This window comes from Somniosus microcephalus, chromosome 22 (assembly GCF_052327205.1).
Source record: "Somniosus microcephalus isolate GS21.2 chromosome 22, FLI_Smic_1.0, whole genome shotgun sequence".
Classification (NCBI taxonomy): Eukaryota; Metazoa; Chordata; class Chondrichthyes; order Squaliformes; family Somniosidae; genus Somniosus; species Somniosus microcephalus.
Genome location: NC_141008.1, coordinates 10,375,901 through 10,393,414, shown reverse-complemented (window position 1 = coordinate 10,393,414; position 17,514 = coordinate 10,375,901). Strand labels below are relative to the sequence as shown.

General features: G+C 47.9%; 1 protein-coding gene across 3 annotated transcripts in view; it reads left to right on the top strand.

The window, feature by feature from the left end:
• LOC147102027 (alpha-2-macroglobulin-like) overlaps nucleotides 1–17,514 on the top strand; it is a 275,879-nt gene that overhangs the window by 34,421 nt on the left and 223,944 nt on the right. For all 3 annotated transcript variants that reach the window (XM_085964172.1, XM_085964174.1, XM_085964171.1), the window contains exon 7: nucleotides 3,744–3,828. In XM_085964172.1, the coding sequence (XP_085820298.1) occupies nucleotides 3,744–3,828 (85 nt within the window). The remainder of the gene's footprint in view (nucleotides 1–3,743; nucleotides 3,829–17,514) is intronic.

Here is a 17,514-nt window from a genome sequence, read left to right as displayed (position 1 = left end):
GTAAAAAAATTGTGTGTTGATTTTGATAGCCCTTGCAAGTTTCTTTTCATATTCCCTTTTTGTAGCTCTTACTGTCTGTTTTGTGACCCGATGCTGTTCTTTGTATCTTTCACATTCGCCAGGATCTGTGCTATTTTTTGCATTTTTGTATGCTCTTTCTTTTAGTTTTATACTGTCCGTCACCTCTTTATAAAGCGCTGGTTAGGCCACAACTGGAGTATTGCGTCCAGTTCTGGTCACCTCACTTTAGGAAGGATGTGAAGGCTCTTGAGAGGTTGCAGAGAAGATTTACCAGAATGGTTCCGGGGATGGGGGATCTTAGCTACAAGGACAGGTTGGAGAAGCTGGATTTGTTTTCATTAGAGCAAAGGAGGTTGAGGGGTGATTTGATAGAGGTGTACAAGATTATGACGGGTTTGGATAGGCTAGACGGGGAAAGACTGTTCCCACTAGTTGATGGTACAAGGACTAGGGGACACAGATTTAAGGCTTTGGGCAAGAGATACAGGGGGGTTGTGAGGAAAAACTTTTTTACACAGCGAGTGATGATGACCTGGAATTCGCTGCTGACGGAAGTGGTGGAAGTGGAGACAGTCAATGTTTTCAAGGGGAGACTGGATAGGCACTTGAGGGAAATAAACTTGCAGGGCTACGGGGATAGAGCGGGGGCATGGGACTGACTGGATTGCTCTACAGAGAGCTGCCACGGATTCGATAGGCCGAATGGCCTCCTTCTGTGTCGTTATGACTCTATGGGCTCGAATTTCCAAGCCCCGCCCCCAACCCGCCTCCATGCCAATGTCCCAGGAGGCGGGTATCCGACCTGTGCTGGGAGCCGCCTCCCCGAGGCGGGAAGGCGATTAGTGCCAATTAACTGCCTGTTAACAGGTAGTTAACAGCCAGTTTTTTGCCTAATCCCTATTTTTAGCCCTGAAGTGTGGGCTTCCCGACGGCTCCGAACCACGCCAAGTTAGCGAGGCGGATCGTCGCTCTGCAGGGGTTGGAGGGGTCGAGATGTCCGTTGTGCAGGTGAGTGATGGGTGCAAGTGTGCAGAGATAAGTGTGTGAGGTAAGTGTAAGGTGTTTTAATAAGTTTGACTTACCTTTACTTTCTCCTGCAGGCTTCCTCCCTTCAGTTCTCGGGAGCCCCTCAGTTCACCGGCACAGAAAGCAGAATGGCCGCTGAACTGTCAGAAGCTGCAGCCTCTGCTTTCTGCTCTGGAGAGATCTCTAACTGAGTCTGAGTAGAAGGACTCAAGTTAGAAGACAGATTGTCCATGTTTACAGCTTCACAGAGCTGTCAAACGCTGATTTTTCATCTGTCAAAAGCTCTTGACAGATGAAATGCCAATCGCTGACGTCACCAGTAACCAGGTGTCCCTTAATTGGCCTGCTGAGCCCGCTGGGCGGGCTTAACAAGGTCAATCAAGGGAAAATAGCGTGGATTGGCCACAAGTCGATGGAGGCGGGACTACAACCCAAAAAGTGGGAGTCCCGCCTCCAAAAGCTCCCCATTGACAAAATCCAGCCCTTTGACTCTTTAGTCGTCCATGGCTGTCCTTTTGGCAAATGGAGCTCTTGCCCCTCAGGGCTATAAACTGGTTCTGGATCACCTTAAATTCATTTTTGAACATCCCCCACTGATCTTCTGTCGTTTTACCCATTAACAGGTTTGCCCAGTTTACTGTGGACAGTCTCTGTCTCATCCCTTTGAAGTCGGCCTTACCCAAATTTAAAATCGTAGTAGCTGTTTCGCGTTTCTCCCTTTCAAACGCTACATTGAACTCGGTCATGTTATGATCGCTATTGGATAAATGTTCACGAACAGTTAGGCTGTTAACTAAATCTGTCTCATTACTCATTACTAAATCTAATATGGCCTGCCCCTTTGTTGCCTCTAGGACATATTGGCCCTGAAATTAGGATCGGGAGCTTGCCGCGCGTGCAAGCCCCCGATGTTCACTTACCGCTGACATTTTAATTCTGGCCCGCATTGCATTTCCTCTCACTGGCCCGCTTGAGGTCATGCCGCGCTGTGCGTGCGTGACCCAGCGGCGTACTTAGTGCGATGAGTCGACTGGGATCACATGAGCACAGGGCAACCAATGGGAGGTTGCAGAAGTTCATTCATGAGTTTGACAGTAAGAGCTGTCAAACTCATGAAAACTCCTGGCCCCAAAACACTACTTAAACTTGAAAGAAAATTTTAAAAAACATTGCACTACTTAAATGAATCACAAAGAACTCTGAAAACTATTTTAAACAATAATTTTAAAATTTGAAAAAAAATTTTTATAAAAAATCGGGGCTAAAACTAAACTTATCTTACTGTAAATTCTTTAAAAATAACAAACCTGTGGAAAAAAAAATTCTCAATTGTATATATGACCACTTACCTGTAAAACTAAGTACTTGCGTGTGGTTTTTCAATGCGCAACTCTCTAAAAATAGAGGAAATCCAAGTCGCACGCGCTGCCCGATACCGCGCACGTGTTCAGCCTCTTAACCCCTTGGGTCAGAGGACAGGAAATGCTGGTTTTCAGTACATGCGCTGTGCATGCTGAAAACCGGCAATTCCTCCGGGCACACGCGTGAGTACCCCGTCCTTACTCAGCGTTGTGCCCGGAATTACTGGGCCATTGTTGTAGAAAACTACCCCAGACATACTCAAGAAATTCACTACCATTCTGACAGGTGCTGGTCTGCTTATCCCAATCTATATGAAAGTTAAAAGCCCCCTTTAAAACCACTCTGCCTTTGCTACATGCTTTCCTTTCTCTTAATCCTACCCATAAAGTCTCCACTGCCCGCTTAACTCTCATTATATCCTCTCTTATCGTTGAAGTGATTTCATCCTTAATCACGAAGGCTACTCCTCCCCCTCTGCCATTTTCCCTATCTTTCCTGTAGACCTTATAACCTGGTATATTTAGTTCCCAGTCCTGACCCTCTTGCAGCCATGTCTCAGTAATGACCACCATGTCATACCCTCCAATTTGAATTCGTGCCTGCAGTTCATTGAATTTATTCCTTATACTCCGTGCGTTTGTATAAAGAACGCTTAATTGTGCCACAAACCCTCGCCTGTCTTCAGCTCCAATGTTTTACTTACTGGTTTCTTATTTCTCTCTCCTGGTTTGATCTCTTTACATCTTTTAGTTTTCCCTTTACCTGTAGTGCCTAAAACACAATTTCTGACCGTTACTCTACTCTCTTCCCCTTCGTTTGTTTTTGAACTACTATTTTTACTACAATTTCCACCTGAGCCCTCCTCCCTATTTAATAGTTTAAAGTCCTTGTGACCACCCTATTTACCCTTTCCGCTAGGACCCTGGTCCCAGACCGGTTCAGGTGGAGCCCGTCCCAACGGTACAGTTCCTTCCTGTCCCAATACTGATGCCAGTGCCCCATGAAATGAAATCCCTCTTTCCCACACCACTTCTTTAGCCACGTGTTTGCTTCCCCAATCAGCTTATCCCTATTTGCACATGGCTCAGGTAATAATCCAGAGATTATAACCCTTGCGGTCCTATTCTATAAGTTATCTCTTAGTTCCTAATACTCCAAAAAAGGCCATAGAGGGATTTGAACATAAGGGTGAGAATTTTAAAATCGAGGCATTGCCGAACCAGGAGCCAATGCAGGTCAGTGATCACAGGGATGGTAGGTGAAAGGGACTTGGTCTGATTTAGGACAGGGGCTGCACAGTTTGCCTGAATCTATAATCTCCATTTTTCTTTCAGTTTTACCCAAGTACGAACTGAAGGTGGAGCTTCCAAAATCGATCACAATTCTCGACCCCACGATTCACATCAAAGTGTGTGGCAGGTAAAAGCTGTCCCTTTATCCAATTCTGAATCTAACCTGTTCTGTGCCTGCCCTGGGAGTGTTTGATGGGACAGTGTAGAGAGAGCTTTACTCTGTATCTAACCCGTGCTGTACCTGCCCTGGGAGTGTTTGATATGACAGTGTAGAGGGAGCTTTACTCTGTATCTAACCCGTGCTGTACCTGCCCTGGGAGTGTTTGATATGACAGTGTAGAGGGAGCTTTACTCTGTATCTGACCCGTGCTGTTCCTGCCCTGGGAGTGTTTGATGGGACAGTGTAACAGGAGCTTTACACTGTATCTAACTCGTGCTGTACCTGCCCTGGGATGATTGATGGGACAACGTAGAGGGAGCTTTACTCTGTATCTGACCCGCGCTGTACCTGCCCTGGGAGTGTTTGATGGGACAGTGTAGAGGGAGCTTTACTCTGTATCTAACCCGTGCTGTACCTGCCTTGGGAGTGTTTGATGGGACAGTGTAGAGGGAGCTTTACTCTGTATCTAACCCGTGCTGTACCTGTCCTGGGAGTGTTTGATGGGACAGTGTAGAGGGAGCTTTACTCTGTATCTAACCCGTGCTGTACCTGCCCTGGGATTGTTTGATGGGACAGTGTAGAGGGAGCTTTACTCTGTATCTAACCCGTGCTGTGCCTGCCCTGGGAGTGTTTGATGGGCCAGTATAGAGGGAGCTTTACTCTGTATCTAACCTGTGCTGTTGAAAGAATAATTACAGTCCTAGCCCTTTTGGGCTATCCCAGATCAGGCGTATTCCCCAGACGTTCACCTTCAACTTAAGTTAGAGATAGCCGAATTCCATAAGACACTTAAATGGATCTAAAGGTTCAGGCTATCTCTCCCTAAATGAACGGAACGACTTAAGATATTACCGTCCTCCAGATAGTACTTTTAATAGTTGAACTAGACTGTAACCTTCCGGATATTATGAGGTTCCGGAATACCCCCCAGAATTCTGCAACTCCTTACAAAAGAGTGTACAGAAATTGGGTTCGTGAGTTTATACAGAATTACTCTTTGAGACAATTCTAAAAATATATCGTTTTATTTAAGAGCTGACATTCAGTTAACATCTGTTGAATCAGTCGCAACATTAACAATTCAAAATACAATTAACTTACATTTCTTATTTCTCAGAGATCCTTATTCTCAAATCTTTACTTTTTTACTTTTCTACATTTCTTAATAATAATAATAAATCAACTTTATTGTCATTGTTGGTGCACAAGTGCAGTACAACGAAATGTAGGCTTGCGGCTCCCGAGAGTGTACATTTAGATTAAGACATTTAAACATTCAACATTCATTTGGCTTGTAATACATTAACATTAACATAACCATAATAAAGTACATCGGCAGATGTGCAGGCTTTAGGGTTTATTTGTGGAGTTCAGTAGGATGACAGCCCTGGGAAAGAAGCTGTTCCTAAATCTGGTCGTTCGGGTGCGAATGCATCTGTAGCGTCTCCCAGATGGCAGGGGGCGAACAGACTGTGGCTGGGGTGGGTAGGGTCTTTGATGATGGTCAGTGACCTCCGTAAACAACGTTTCTGGTAGATGTTCTCTATGGTCGGTAGCTGGGTGCCGGTAATGCGTTAGGCAGTTTTGACTACCCGCTGCAGGGCTTTCCAGTCATAGGAGCTACAGCTGCCATACCATACTGTGATACAGTTCGTCAGGATGCTCTCTATTGTGCAGCGGTAAAAGTTAGAGAGGATCAGGGGTGACAGGTTACATCCCTTCAGCCTCCTTAGGAAATATAGGCGCTGCTGGGCCTTCTTCACCAAAGAGGAGGTATTGAGGGACCAGGAGAGGTCTTCCGTGATGTGGACTCCGAGGAACTTAAAGCTGTCCACCCTTTCCACCACAGCCCCATGGATGTGGATGGGGGTGTGACTTCCGCCTTTAGGCTTCCTGAAGTCCACAATGATTTCCTTGGTTTTCTTGATGTTAAGGGCCAGGTTGTTATCGGCGCACCACTTCACGAGATGCTGGACCTCCTCCCTGTAGGCTGACTCATCATTGTTGGTGATCTGGCCTACCACCGTGGTATCATCCGCAAACTTGATGATGGTGTTGGAACCATGAACAGCCACACAGTCGTGGGTGAAGAGGGAGTAGAGGAGGGGGCTCAGCACACATCCTTGTGGGGCCCCCCGTGTTCAGGGTCGGGGGGGGGGGAGGTGTGGTTACCTAATTTGACAGACTGGGGTCTGTTAGTAGGAAGTCCAGGGTCCAGTTGCAAAGGGAAGTGTTCAGGCCAAGAGTGTGGAGTTTGGTGGCCAGCTTGTTGGGGACGATAGTGTTGAATGCTGCGCTGTAGTCTATGAACAGCATTCTGATGTAGGTCTCTTTACCGTCTAAGTGATTCAGTGCAGAGTGTAGAGCAGTTGTGATTGCATCCTCCGTTGATCTGTTTGCACGATAGGCAAACTGGTGTTGGTCAAGAGAGGTGGGAACACTGGCTTTGATGTGAGCCAGGACCAGTCTCTCGAAACACTTCATTATGATGGGTGTGAGTGCGACAGGTCGATAGTCGTTCAGACACGTCACATCCGTTTGCTTTGGCACAGGAATAATGGTAGCGGTCTTGAAGCATGTAGGGACTACTGCCTGGGCCAATGACAGATTGAAGATGGCGGTGAAGACATCAGCCAGCTGATCAGCACATTCCTTGAGTACCCGTCCAGGGATGCTATCGGGTCTAGCAGCCTTACGTGTGTTCACTCCGCGTAGAACACCCCTTACGTCGGAGGTCGACAGAGTGAGCACCTGGTCTTCCGGGGGTGGCAAGGCTTTGGTAGCCGGCTCCCTGTTGTCCCTGTCAAAGCGAGCGTAGAAGATGTTAAGCTCCTCCAGAAGGGAGGCATCGCTAACCGGGGGGCTGGTGTTTTTACTCTTGTAGTCGGTGATAGACTGGATGCCTTGCCACATGCGCCGGGGGTCCGAGTTGTTGTGGAAATGATCCTCAATCCGCAGTGTCTGTTTCCTTTTGGCAGTCCTGATACCCTTTTTTAGGTTGGTCCTAGCTGCACTGTAAGCCGCCGCATCGCCAGATTTAAATGCTGCGTCGCGTGCTTTCAACAGCGAGTGGACCTCCCCGTTCATCCAGGGTTTCTGGTTGGGGTATGTCCTGATATTTTTATGGGTCGTGACGACCTCGACGCAACTGTTGATGTAGAACAGCACTGTGGATGCGTAATCCTCGATGTCATTATGGGCAAACATGCTCCACTCAGTGCGTTCGAAGCAATCCTGAAGCTCCGAGACTGCTCCCTCTGGCCATACTTTCACTGCTCTCACTGATGTTCTCCCTCTTTTGATGAGCGGTTTGTATGCCGGGGCTAGAAACAGGGAGAGGTGGTCAGACTTCCCAAGGTGGGGGCAGGGAATGGCCTTATAAGCATCTACAATGCTCGTGTAGACTTGATCCAGTGTGTTCTCCCCTCTTGTGGGGCAGGAAACATTCTGGTGGAATTTCGGGAGTACAGATTTTAGGTTTATGTGATTGAAGTCCCCCCCGACGATAAAAGCTCCGTCTGGGTGTGCAGTTTGTTGTTCGCTGATGGCCCTGTAGAGGTCCTTCAGTGCTAGTTTGGCATTAGCATGTGGTGGGATGTAGACCGCAGTGATGATAACAGCCATGAATTCCCGAGGCAGGTAGAAGGGTCTGCACCTTACCATGAGGAATTCCAAATCAGCTGAACAGGATCTATCGATTATGTCCGTGTTAGTGCACCAGGCATTGTTAGTGTAAATGCACAAACCGCCTCCCTTGCTCTTACCGGAGTCTGCAGTTCTGTCAGCGCGGAAGACCATGCGTCCTTCTAGCTGAATGGTGGTGTCAGGGATGCCGTTGTTCAACCAGGTCTCTATGAAGATCATGGCACAGCATTCCTTTGTCCTTTTCTGTGAGGAGAGATCAAGTTTGATCTCATCCATTTTATTTTCCAGTGACCTGACGTTGGCCAGGAAAATACTTGGGAGGGAGGGTTTGTGTGGGGCCCTCTTCAGCCTATTTTGGATTCCGGCCCTCTTGCCCCGCTTCTGCTTGCGCTCTCTGCGCGGTCTGCGCCGACTTCCGGCTGGGGAAGGACGCCACGCTGGTCCCGGGAATCGGGCGATGTCGGGAGGCAGATCGACGGCGCCGAGTGTGAGCCGCACGCAGTCGGCCCCGATATCGAGGAGCGTCTGCCGGCTGTACAGAAGGTCCGCCCTCAATTCCCGTATTAGCAGAGTCCAGAAGAGACTCAGAAAGAGGGTAAAAATACTCAGTCTCGGGAGAGACAAAGCCGCTGCGTCCATTTTTTTTTAATCCAGAGCATCCACCAAAATCAATTACTTTGACTTCCCGAGATTCATAGTTAAAGACTTACAGAGATGCCTCTGAAGAGTTGAGAAACGCTTTGCCCGTTCAGCAAGTTCTGCCTTTCTGTTGAAAAGGTCTATGTTTTATACTCTTTTGGCAGTGGTTTGTTCTTTGATGTTCTCTGCTGATGTCAGCTAATTGTCTTTATTGATACCTCTGTTTGAAAGCTTTCTATCTTACTATCAACTCAACTATTGCATGCATAATTATTTCTCTACCTTTATGTGTTTCAAAAACCATCATAAAAACAATGACATCTATAGTTTCTGTTTGATGCCATTCCTACAAAATGCTTTCATTCAATTCTTAATATTGGCTTTACTGGTTTTTAGCAGACGTTGTGACTCTCCTTACTGCTCCAAGTTCAATACAAACACTATGTAATTGCTTGGTGTCTCTATTGAAGTCATATCTTCAAAGTGTCCTTGTTGGTATGGTTTTTACTATGTATATATTAAATACACTTTGACCAGAGTGGTTCATGCATTTCTAGCTATCTCAATTGGTTGCATATTTAATCGTGTTTCCTGTCATCCAAGTTTAACATAAAAACTATTTGACCAGCAGGTGTTTCTTTACTTGATGTCATCTTTTCAAAGGCCCATGGTTCTTTTAATGTTTGCGTTTCTGTTTTACGTGTTAGTTCTTAACACTTTAAACTGGGTCTTCTCATTGTGTTACCTCCAAACTCTAGACCTATCAGAAGCACCAATGGTTTGCTTCAATCCTTCATTGTTTTAGTATATGTAACTAATTCCCATTTCAAAGCTTGTTTACAACTTTGTTATTAACTGATCTCTATCTCAGAAGCCTGTTCTCTGTTTACAGCCTATGTCTCTGAGGTTTTATACCTTGTGTCTCTGAGGCTTTAGATTTTTAAACCCAGTATATCATGTTTTAATAATATTAGAAATTTCTTCATGGTATCGTGTATGTCACTGAATCATGGCTATTCCTTCATACTGTGCCTGCCCTGGGGGTGTTTGATGGGACAGTATAGAAGGAGCTCTCTGGCCACAGGGGAGGTGCCAGAGGACTGGAGGACAGCTAACGTAGTACCATTATTCAAGAAGGGTAGTAGCGATAAACCAGGGAATTACAGGCCAATGAGCCTAACATCAGCGGTAGGGAAATTATTGGAAAAAATTCTGAGGGACAGAATTAGTCTCCACTTGGAGAGGCAAGGATTAATCAAGGATAGTCAGCATGGCTTTGTCAGGGGGAGATCATGTCTAACCAATTTGATTGAATTTTTTGAGGGGTTGACTAGGTGTGAGGATGAGGGTAGTGCAGTTGATGTAGTCGCCATGGACTTCAGTAAGGCTTTTGACAAAGTCTCGCATGGGAGATTGGTCAAGAAGGGATCCAGGGCAATTTGCTCATTGGATCCAAAATTGGCTTAGTGGCAGGAGGCAGAGGGTGATGGTCGTAGGTTGTTTTTGTGACTGGAAGCCTGTGTCCAGTGGTGTACCGCAGGGATCGATGCTGGATCTCTTGCTGTTTGTAGTGTACATTAATGATTTAGATATGAATGTAGGAGGTATGATCAGTAAGTTCGCAGATGACACGAAAATTGGTGGAGTGGTAAATAGTGAGGAGGGAAGCCTCGGGCTACAGGACGATATAGACGGGTTGGTCAGATGGGCAGGACAGTGGCAAATGGAATTTAACCCTGAAAAGTGTGAGGTGATGCATTTTGGGAGGACTAACAAGGCAAGGGAATACACAATGAATGGTAGGACCCGAGGAAGGACAGAGGATCCGAGGGACCTTGGTGTGCATGTACATAGATCCCTGAAGGCAGCAGGACAGGTAGATAAGGTGGTTAAGAATGCATATGGGATACTTGCCTTCATTAGCCGAGGCATAGATTATAAGAGCAGGGAGCTTATGATGGAGCTGTACAAAACGCTAGTTAGGCCACAGCTGGAATACTGTGTGCAGTTCTGGTCGCCACACTACAGGAGGGATGTGATTGCATTGGAGAGGGTGCAGAGGAGATTCAACAGGATGTTACCTGGGCTGGAGCATTTCAGCTATGAAGAGAGACTGGACAGGCTGGGGTTGTTTTCCTTAGAGCAGAGAAGGGGGACCTGATTGAGTTGTACAAAATTATGAAGGGCATAGATAGGGTAGATAGAAAGGAACTTTTCCCCTTAGTAGAGGGGTCAGTAACCAGGGGACATAGTTTCAAGGTAAGGGGCAGGAGGTTTAGAGGGGATTTGAGGAAAAACTTTTTCACCCAGAGGGTGGTTGGAATCTGGAACTCACTGCCTGAAAGGGTGGTAGAGGCAGGAACCCTCACAACATTCAAGAAGCATTTAGATGAGCACTTGAAACGCCATAACATACAAGGCTACGGACCAAGTGCTGGAAAATGGGATTAGAATAGATAGGGCTTGCTGGCCTGTGCAGATACGATGGGCCGAAGGGCCTCTTTCTGTGCTGTATAACTCTATGGCCTAGAAATTCGGTATAGCCGCGTTTGGGGCACTAGTCCTGGCAATGCGCAAAGTTTAGCGCCAGGCGCAATTTAGCGCCACCTAGCGCGATACTGGGTTGCAGCGCCCCTAAAGGTGATTGCGGCGCTAAATCAGGCGCTGCACGCTACTCTTAAGGCGCTAGCCCGGCGGCACAACCCAATTTCGGGGCGGCGGGGCGCAGCGAAGGTGCTGTCAATAATCACTTTCCCTGAGACACACTGGCGCCGGCCAGCTCTTAAAGGAGCAGGTCAATTGGCATCACCAGACACACTCACTGCCTTGTAGGCCTTCAAAGCGGTGGGAGCCTACCTGTGGCGCACCAGCCTAGCAAGAAATGGAAAGGGTGAGGCAGAGGGCGGAATGCCTCACTGATGGGGCATTGGATGCTTTGGTTGGCGCAGTGGAATCAAGGCCAAGGAAGATGGTCGGAATGTGATTTATGTTTTGGACAGTCTCCCGGGTGTGAGAGGCAGTTATGTGTCAGTGTATTAGTTTTGCTTTTTGTTGCCATAGCTTTCTCATGTTTGAAGGAACCACATTTTGTGTAATGAAACACTTTCTTCATTTACAATGGCCATGCCTGCTATTTACATGCATCTTACCCTTCACAGGCTTATCAGACCGGTTCCATTCCTGTTCTTGGAATGGCAGCAAGCATTCTGTGAGAGGGGCCTAGAAGCTACTTCTGATCAGCCTCTGACGTGCAGCCTGAGAAGAGCCGCTCGCGTAGAAGTTCAGGCCAGCAGGCATCTTCTCAGCCACTGACAGAGATGTCCTGCACCTTATCTGAGGCTGCAGATCTGGCTGAAGCAGCTGGCACAGCTCAGTCACCACCTCCTTTCTAAATCGCAGCCTTCTGACACACTGCTCCTCCGGCATGTTAATGTAGGAAAACTGCTGTCGGCAAACCCTGCCAGCGTAAGGTCTGCTGTGGCGACGTCTGTTGGCCCTCCTCCGTCTGGCCATGCCTGCCCCCTCTCCCAGCGTCTCAGTGCCCTTTCCAGATGATTCAGCAGCAGGATGTTCCCCTCCAATGCAGCCCCCATAATAAGTGCCCACAGGAAGGTTCCCCGTTGTCAAGGCTCACCAACAGCAAGGTGATGGTCAGAAGGCTGAAGATCGTTTGCCTGCGCTGGCTCAGTGGTCAAATAGCTCTCAGTGTGCAGCTCAGCAACTCTTTGTAACTCTCGAGGAAGTTGTGATCCAAAAATGGCTGCCGCTTTTAAGCCACACCAGTCCCCTTTAAATAACGCTCCTCCAGCCCGAGAGCGACTTGGTAAGGTTCCAGGTAAGCTGTCACTATTGGCGCCAGGCGCTACGGAGGGGGGCGCCACTGAATTTCTGGTCCGGGGCGCCCAAAAGGCGTTGCACACTCAAATTACGTCATAATCAGCCTGCGCCCGTGAGCGGGCGGTAAGATTTAGCGCCGGCGCTAAATGCATGCTCAATATGGGGCGAGGCGCTAAGCGCCCTGCACCCGCCCGGAAGTTGGCTAGCGCCCCACATCTCGGCCTCTTTAGGCGTTAATCGGTGGCGCAACCAACCGAATTTCTCCCCCTATGACTCTATGACTGTGACTCTATTGTATCTATCCCAAGCTATACCAGCCCTGGGAATGTTTGATGTGACTGTGTAGAGGGAGCTTTATTCTGTATCTAACAGGGCTGTACCTGTCCTGGGAGTGTTTGAAGGGACATTGTAGAGGGAGCTTTACTCTGTATCTAACCCGAGCTATATCTACCCTGGGAGTGTTTGGTGGGACAGTGTAGAGGGAGCTTTACTCTGTATCTAACCCGTGCTGTACCTGCCCTGGGAGTGTTTGATGGGACAGTGTAGAGGGAACTTTACTCTGTATCTAACCCGTGCTGTTCCTGCCATGGGAGTGTTTGATGGGACAGTGTAGAGGGAGCTTTACTCTGTATCTAACCCGTGCTGTACCTGCCGTGGGAGTGTTTGGTGGGACAGTGTAGAGGGAGCTTTACTCTGTATCTAACCCGTGCTGTACCTGCCCTGGGAGTGTTTGATGGGACAGTGTAGAGGGAGCTTTGCTCTGTATCTAACCCGTGCTGTACCTGCCCTGGGAGTGTTTGATAGGACTCAGTTTTTTCTAGTCATTCACGGGACGTTGGCTTCGCTGCCAAAGCCAGCATTTATTGCCCATCCCTAGTTGCCCTTGAGAAGGTGGTGGTGAGCCGCCTTCTTGAATTCCTGCAGTCCGTGTGGTGAAGGTACTCCCACAGTGCTGTTATGGTGGGAGTTCCAGGATTTTGACCCAGCGATGATGAAGGATCGGCAATATATTTCCAAGTCAGGATGGTGTGTGACTTGGAGGGGAACTTGGAGGTGGTGGTGTTCCCATGCGCCTGCTGCCCTTGTCCTTCTAGGTGCTGTGGTTGCGGGCTTGGGAGGTGCTGCCGAAGAAGACTTGGCGAGTTGCTGAAGTGCATCTTGTAGATGGTACACACTGCAGTCACGGTGCGCCGGTGATGGAAGGAGTGAATGTTTAAGGTGGTGGATGGGGTGCCAATCAAGCGGGCTGCTTTATAAGGGTGGTGTTGAGCTTCTTGAGTGTTGTTGGAGCTGCACTCATCCAGCCAAGTGGAGAGTATTCCATCACACTCCTTACTTGTGCCTTGTAGATGGTGGAAAGGCTTTGGTGAGTCAGGCGGTGAGACACTTGCCGCAGAATACCCAACCTCTGACCTGCTCTTGTATGCACAGTATCTATGTGGCTGGTCCAGTTAAGTTTCTGGTCAATGGTGACCCCCCAGGATGTTGATTGTGGGGGATTCAGCGATGGTAATGCCATTGAATGTCAAGGCGCGGTGGTTAGACTCTCGCTTGTTGGAGATAGTCATTGCCTGGCACTTGTGTGGCGCGAATGTTACCTTATCAGCCCAAGCCTGAACGTCGTCCAGGTCTTGTTGCATCGACTGCTTCATTATCTGAGGAGTTGTGAATGGAACTGAACACTGTGCAATCATCAGCAAACATCCCCATTTCTGAATTTATGTTGGAGGGAAGGTCATTGATGAAGGAGCTGAAGATGGTTGGGTTGTGGTGGAATACAATTCTGCTGCTGCTGATGGCCCACAGCGCCTCATGGATGCCCAGTTTTGAGCTGCTAGAAATGTTCTGAATCTATCCCATTTAGCACAGTGGTAGTGCCACACATAGAAACATAGAAACATAGAAGAGAGGAGCAGGAGTAGGCCATTCGGCCCCTTGAGCCTGTTCGCCATTTAATAAGATCATGGCTGATCATCCAAATTCAGTACCCTGTCCCTGCCTTCTCCCCATATCCCTTGACCCCTTTAGCTTTAAGAAATATATCTAGCTTTAAGAAATATATCTAACTCCTTCTTGAATATATTTAATAAGTTGGCCTCAACTGCCTTATGTGGTAGAAAATTCCACAGGTTCACCACTCCCTGGGTGAAGAAATTCCTCCTCAGTCCTTACCCCTTATCTTTCGACTGTGACCCCTGGTTCTGGACTCCCCTGCTATCAGGAACATCCTTCCTGCATCTAGTCTGTCTAGTCCTATGAGAATTTTATAAGTTTCAATGAGATCCCCTCTCATTCTTCTAAACTCTAGCGAATATAAGCCTAATCAACCCAATCTCTTCTCCTATGCCATTCCTGCCATCCCTGGTATCAGTCTGGTGAAACTTCGCTGCACTCCCTCCATGGCAAGAACATCCTTCCTCAGATAAGGCGACTAAAACGGCACACAATACTCAAGGTGTGGTCTCACCAAGTCCCTGTACAACTGCAGCAAGACATCCTTGTTCCTGTACTCGAACCCTCTCGCTATGAAGGCCAACATACCATTTGCCTTCTTAACCGTCTGCTGCACCTGCATGCTTACCTTCAGCGACTGGTGCACAAGGACACCCAGGTCTCGTTGCACTTCCCCATTTCCCAATCTATTGCCGTTCAGATAATAATCTGTCTTCCTGTTTTTGCCACCAAAGTGGATCACCTCGCATTTATCCACATTATATTGCATTTGCCATGCATCTGCCCAATCACCCAACCTGTCCAAATCATACTGGAGTTTCTCTGCATCCTCCTCACAGCACACACGCCCACCCAGCTTTGTGTCGTCTGCAAACTTGGACATATTACATCTAGTTCCCTCGTCTAGATCATTAATATATATTGTGAATAGCTGGGGTCCTATCACCGATCCCTGCGGTACCCCACTAGTCACTGCCTGCCACTCGGAAAAAGCCCCGTTTATTCCAACTCTTTGCTTCCTGTCTGCCAACCAGTTCTCTATCCAAGTCACTACCTTACCCCCAATCCCATGTGCTTTAACTTTGCATGCCAACCTTATCGAAAGCCATCTGAAAGTCCAAATACACCACATCCACTGGTTCTCTCCCTTATCTATTCTACCAGTTACATCCTCAAAAAATTCCAGTAGATTAGTCAAGCATGATTTACCTTTTGTAAATCCATGTTGACTTTGTCCGATCCTGTCACTGTTTTCCAAGTGCTCTGCTATTACATCTTTTATAATGGACTCTAGCATTTTCCCCACTACCGATGTCAGGCTTACCGGTCTATAATTCCCCGTTTTCTCTCTACCACCTTTTTTAAATAGTGGGGTTACATTAGCTACCCTCCAATCCATGGGAACTATTCCAGAGTCTATAGAATTTTGGAAGATGACCAGCAATGCATCTAGTATTTCTAGGGCCACTTACTTAAGTACCCTAGAATGTAGATTATCAGGCCCTAGGGATGTATCGGCCTTCAATCCCGTCAATTTCCCTAACACCATTTCTGTACAGATACTGATTTCATTCAATTCCTCCCACTCATTAGACCCTATTGTTCCCCGACATCTCTGGGAGGTTATTTGTGTCCTCCTTTGTGAAGACAGAACCAAAGTATGTATTTAATTGGTCTGCCGTTGCTTTGTTCCCTATTATAAATTCCCCTGATTCTGACTGCAAGGGACCTACGCTTGACTTCACCAATCTTTTTCTCTTCACATATCTATGGAAGCTTTTACAGTCAGTTTTTATGTTCCCTGAAAGCTTGCTCTCATATTCTATTTTTCCCCTCTTAATTAATCCCTTTGTCCTCCTTTACTGAATCCTAAACTGCTCCCAATCCTCAGGTTTGCTGCTTTTTCTGGCCAATTTATATGTCCTTTCCTTGGATCTAACTTCCCTTGTTAGCCACGGTTGAGTCACCTTTTTTGTTTTACTTTTATGCCAAACAGGGATGAACAAATTCTGTAGTTCATCCATGCGATCTTTAAATGTTTGCCATTGCCTATCCACCGTCAACCCTTTATGTAACGTTCCCCAATCCATCCTAGCCAACTCGCACCTTATACCATTGTAGTTTCCTTTATTTAAATTCAGGACCCTGGTCTCTGAGTCAACTACTTCACTCTCCATCTTAATGAAGAATTCTATCATATTATGATTGCTCTTCCCCAAGGGGCCTCGCACAACAACATTGCTAATTAATCCTTTCTCATTACATAATACCCAGTCTAAGATGGCCTGATCTCTAGTTGATTCCTCAGCATATTGGTCCAGGAAACCATCCCGTATACATACACTCCAGGAATTCCTCCTCCACAGTATTGTTACTAATTTGGTTAGCCCAATCTATATGTAGATTAAAGTCACCCATGATAACTGCTGTGACCTTATTGCATGCGTCTCCAGTTTCCCATTTAATGCCATCCCCAACCTCAGCATTACTGTTTGGGGGTCTGTATACAACTCCCACTTAACGTTTTCTGCCCCTTGGTATTTCTCAGCTCTACTCACACAGATTCCATATCATCAGAGCTAATATCCCTCCTTACTATTGTGTTAATCTCCTCTTTAACCAGCAAGGCTACCCTACCTCCTTTTCCTTTTTGCCTGTCCTTCCTGAATATTGAATACCCCTGGATGTTGAATTCCCAGCCTTGGTCACCCTGGAGTCATTTCTCCGTAATTCTAATTACATCATATCCGTTTGCATCTATTTGCACAGCTAATTCATCCACCTTGTTACGAATGCTCCTCGCATTAAGACACAAAGGCCTAGAAATTGAGTTTGCGCTGCGCCGGGGCTTAACGCCGGAAATTTAGCGCCGGTGCTAAGTCGCGCTGTGAGCGCCAAAAATTCAGTAGCGCCGCGCCCAAACGGCTGCCGGCGCTACTGAAGGCTGTTTGCGCCTGAAAACTGGCGCTATTCCGGCGCTGCGGCGCCCGATGCGGTGCGGCAGGCTCGGGAAGTGCAGGCCTCCTCCTTCAGTTAAGGAGGAGCTGCCTGCACCCGCCCGCTGGCCGGTTAAATCGCCACAAAAATGAGCCCGGCACCTCGGGGAAGTGCCGGGCTCGCAGCCGAGAAGCATCTGTTCCGCGGGGGGGGGGTGGGGGAGTCCGGGGAGGGAGGTGCGGGCAGGCGGCCGGCGGGAAAGCGGCCGGCCGCCGCTCCACCTTTATGCGCCGGCGCAAAGTCGTGTAAGACTCTGTTGCCAGAGTCTTAGTTGCGGCTGCCACGGGCGAGGCGGCCGCAACTGAATTTCGGCGCTGGGGCCCGTCACCACGGCAACCGGGACGCTGCGCACACCGATGACGTCATCGGTGCCGGCGCAGCGCTACCGGTGTAACGCCGATGTTGGGCCCTAGTCAATTTCAAAACCGGCTGTAAGTCCAGCGCAATGCCCTCTAGCGCCGCAAAATGGGCGCTAAGCCCACTCAATTTCTAGGCCAAAGCCTTCAGGCTTGTTTTTTTATCACTCTTAGGGGGAGGAATTCGTAATCGCCCTGTTTGGGGCGCCGTTATCGGCCGTGCGCA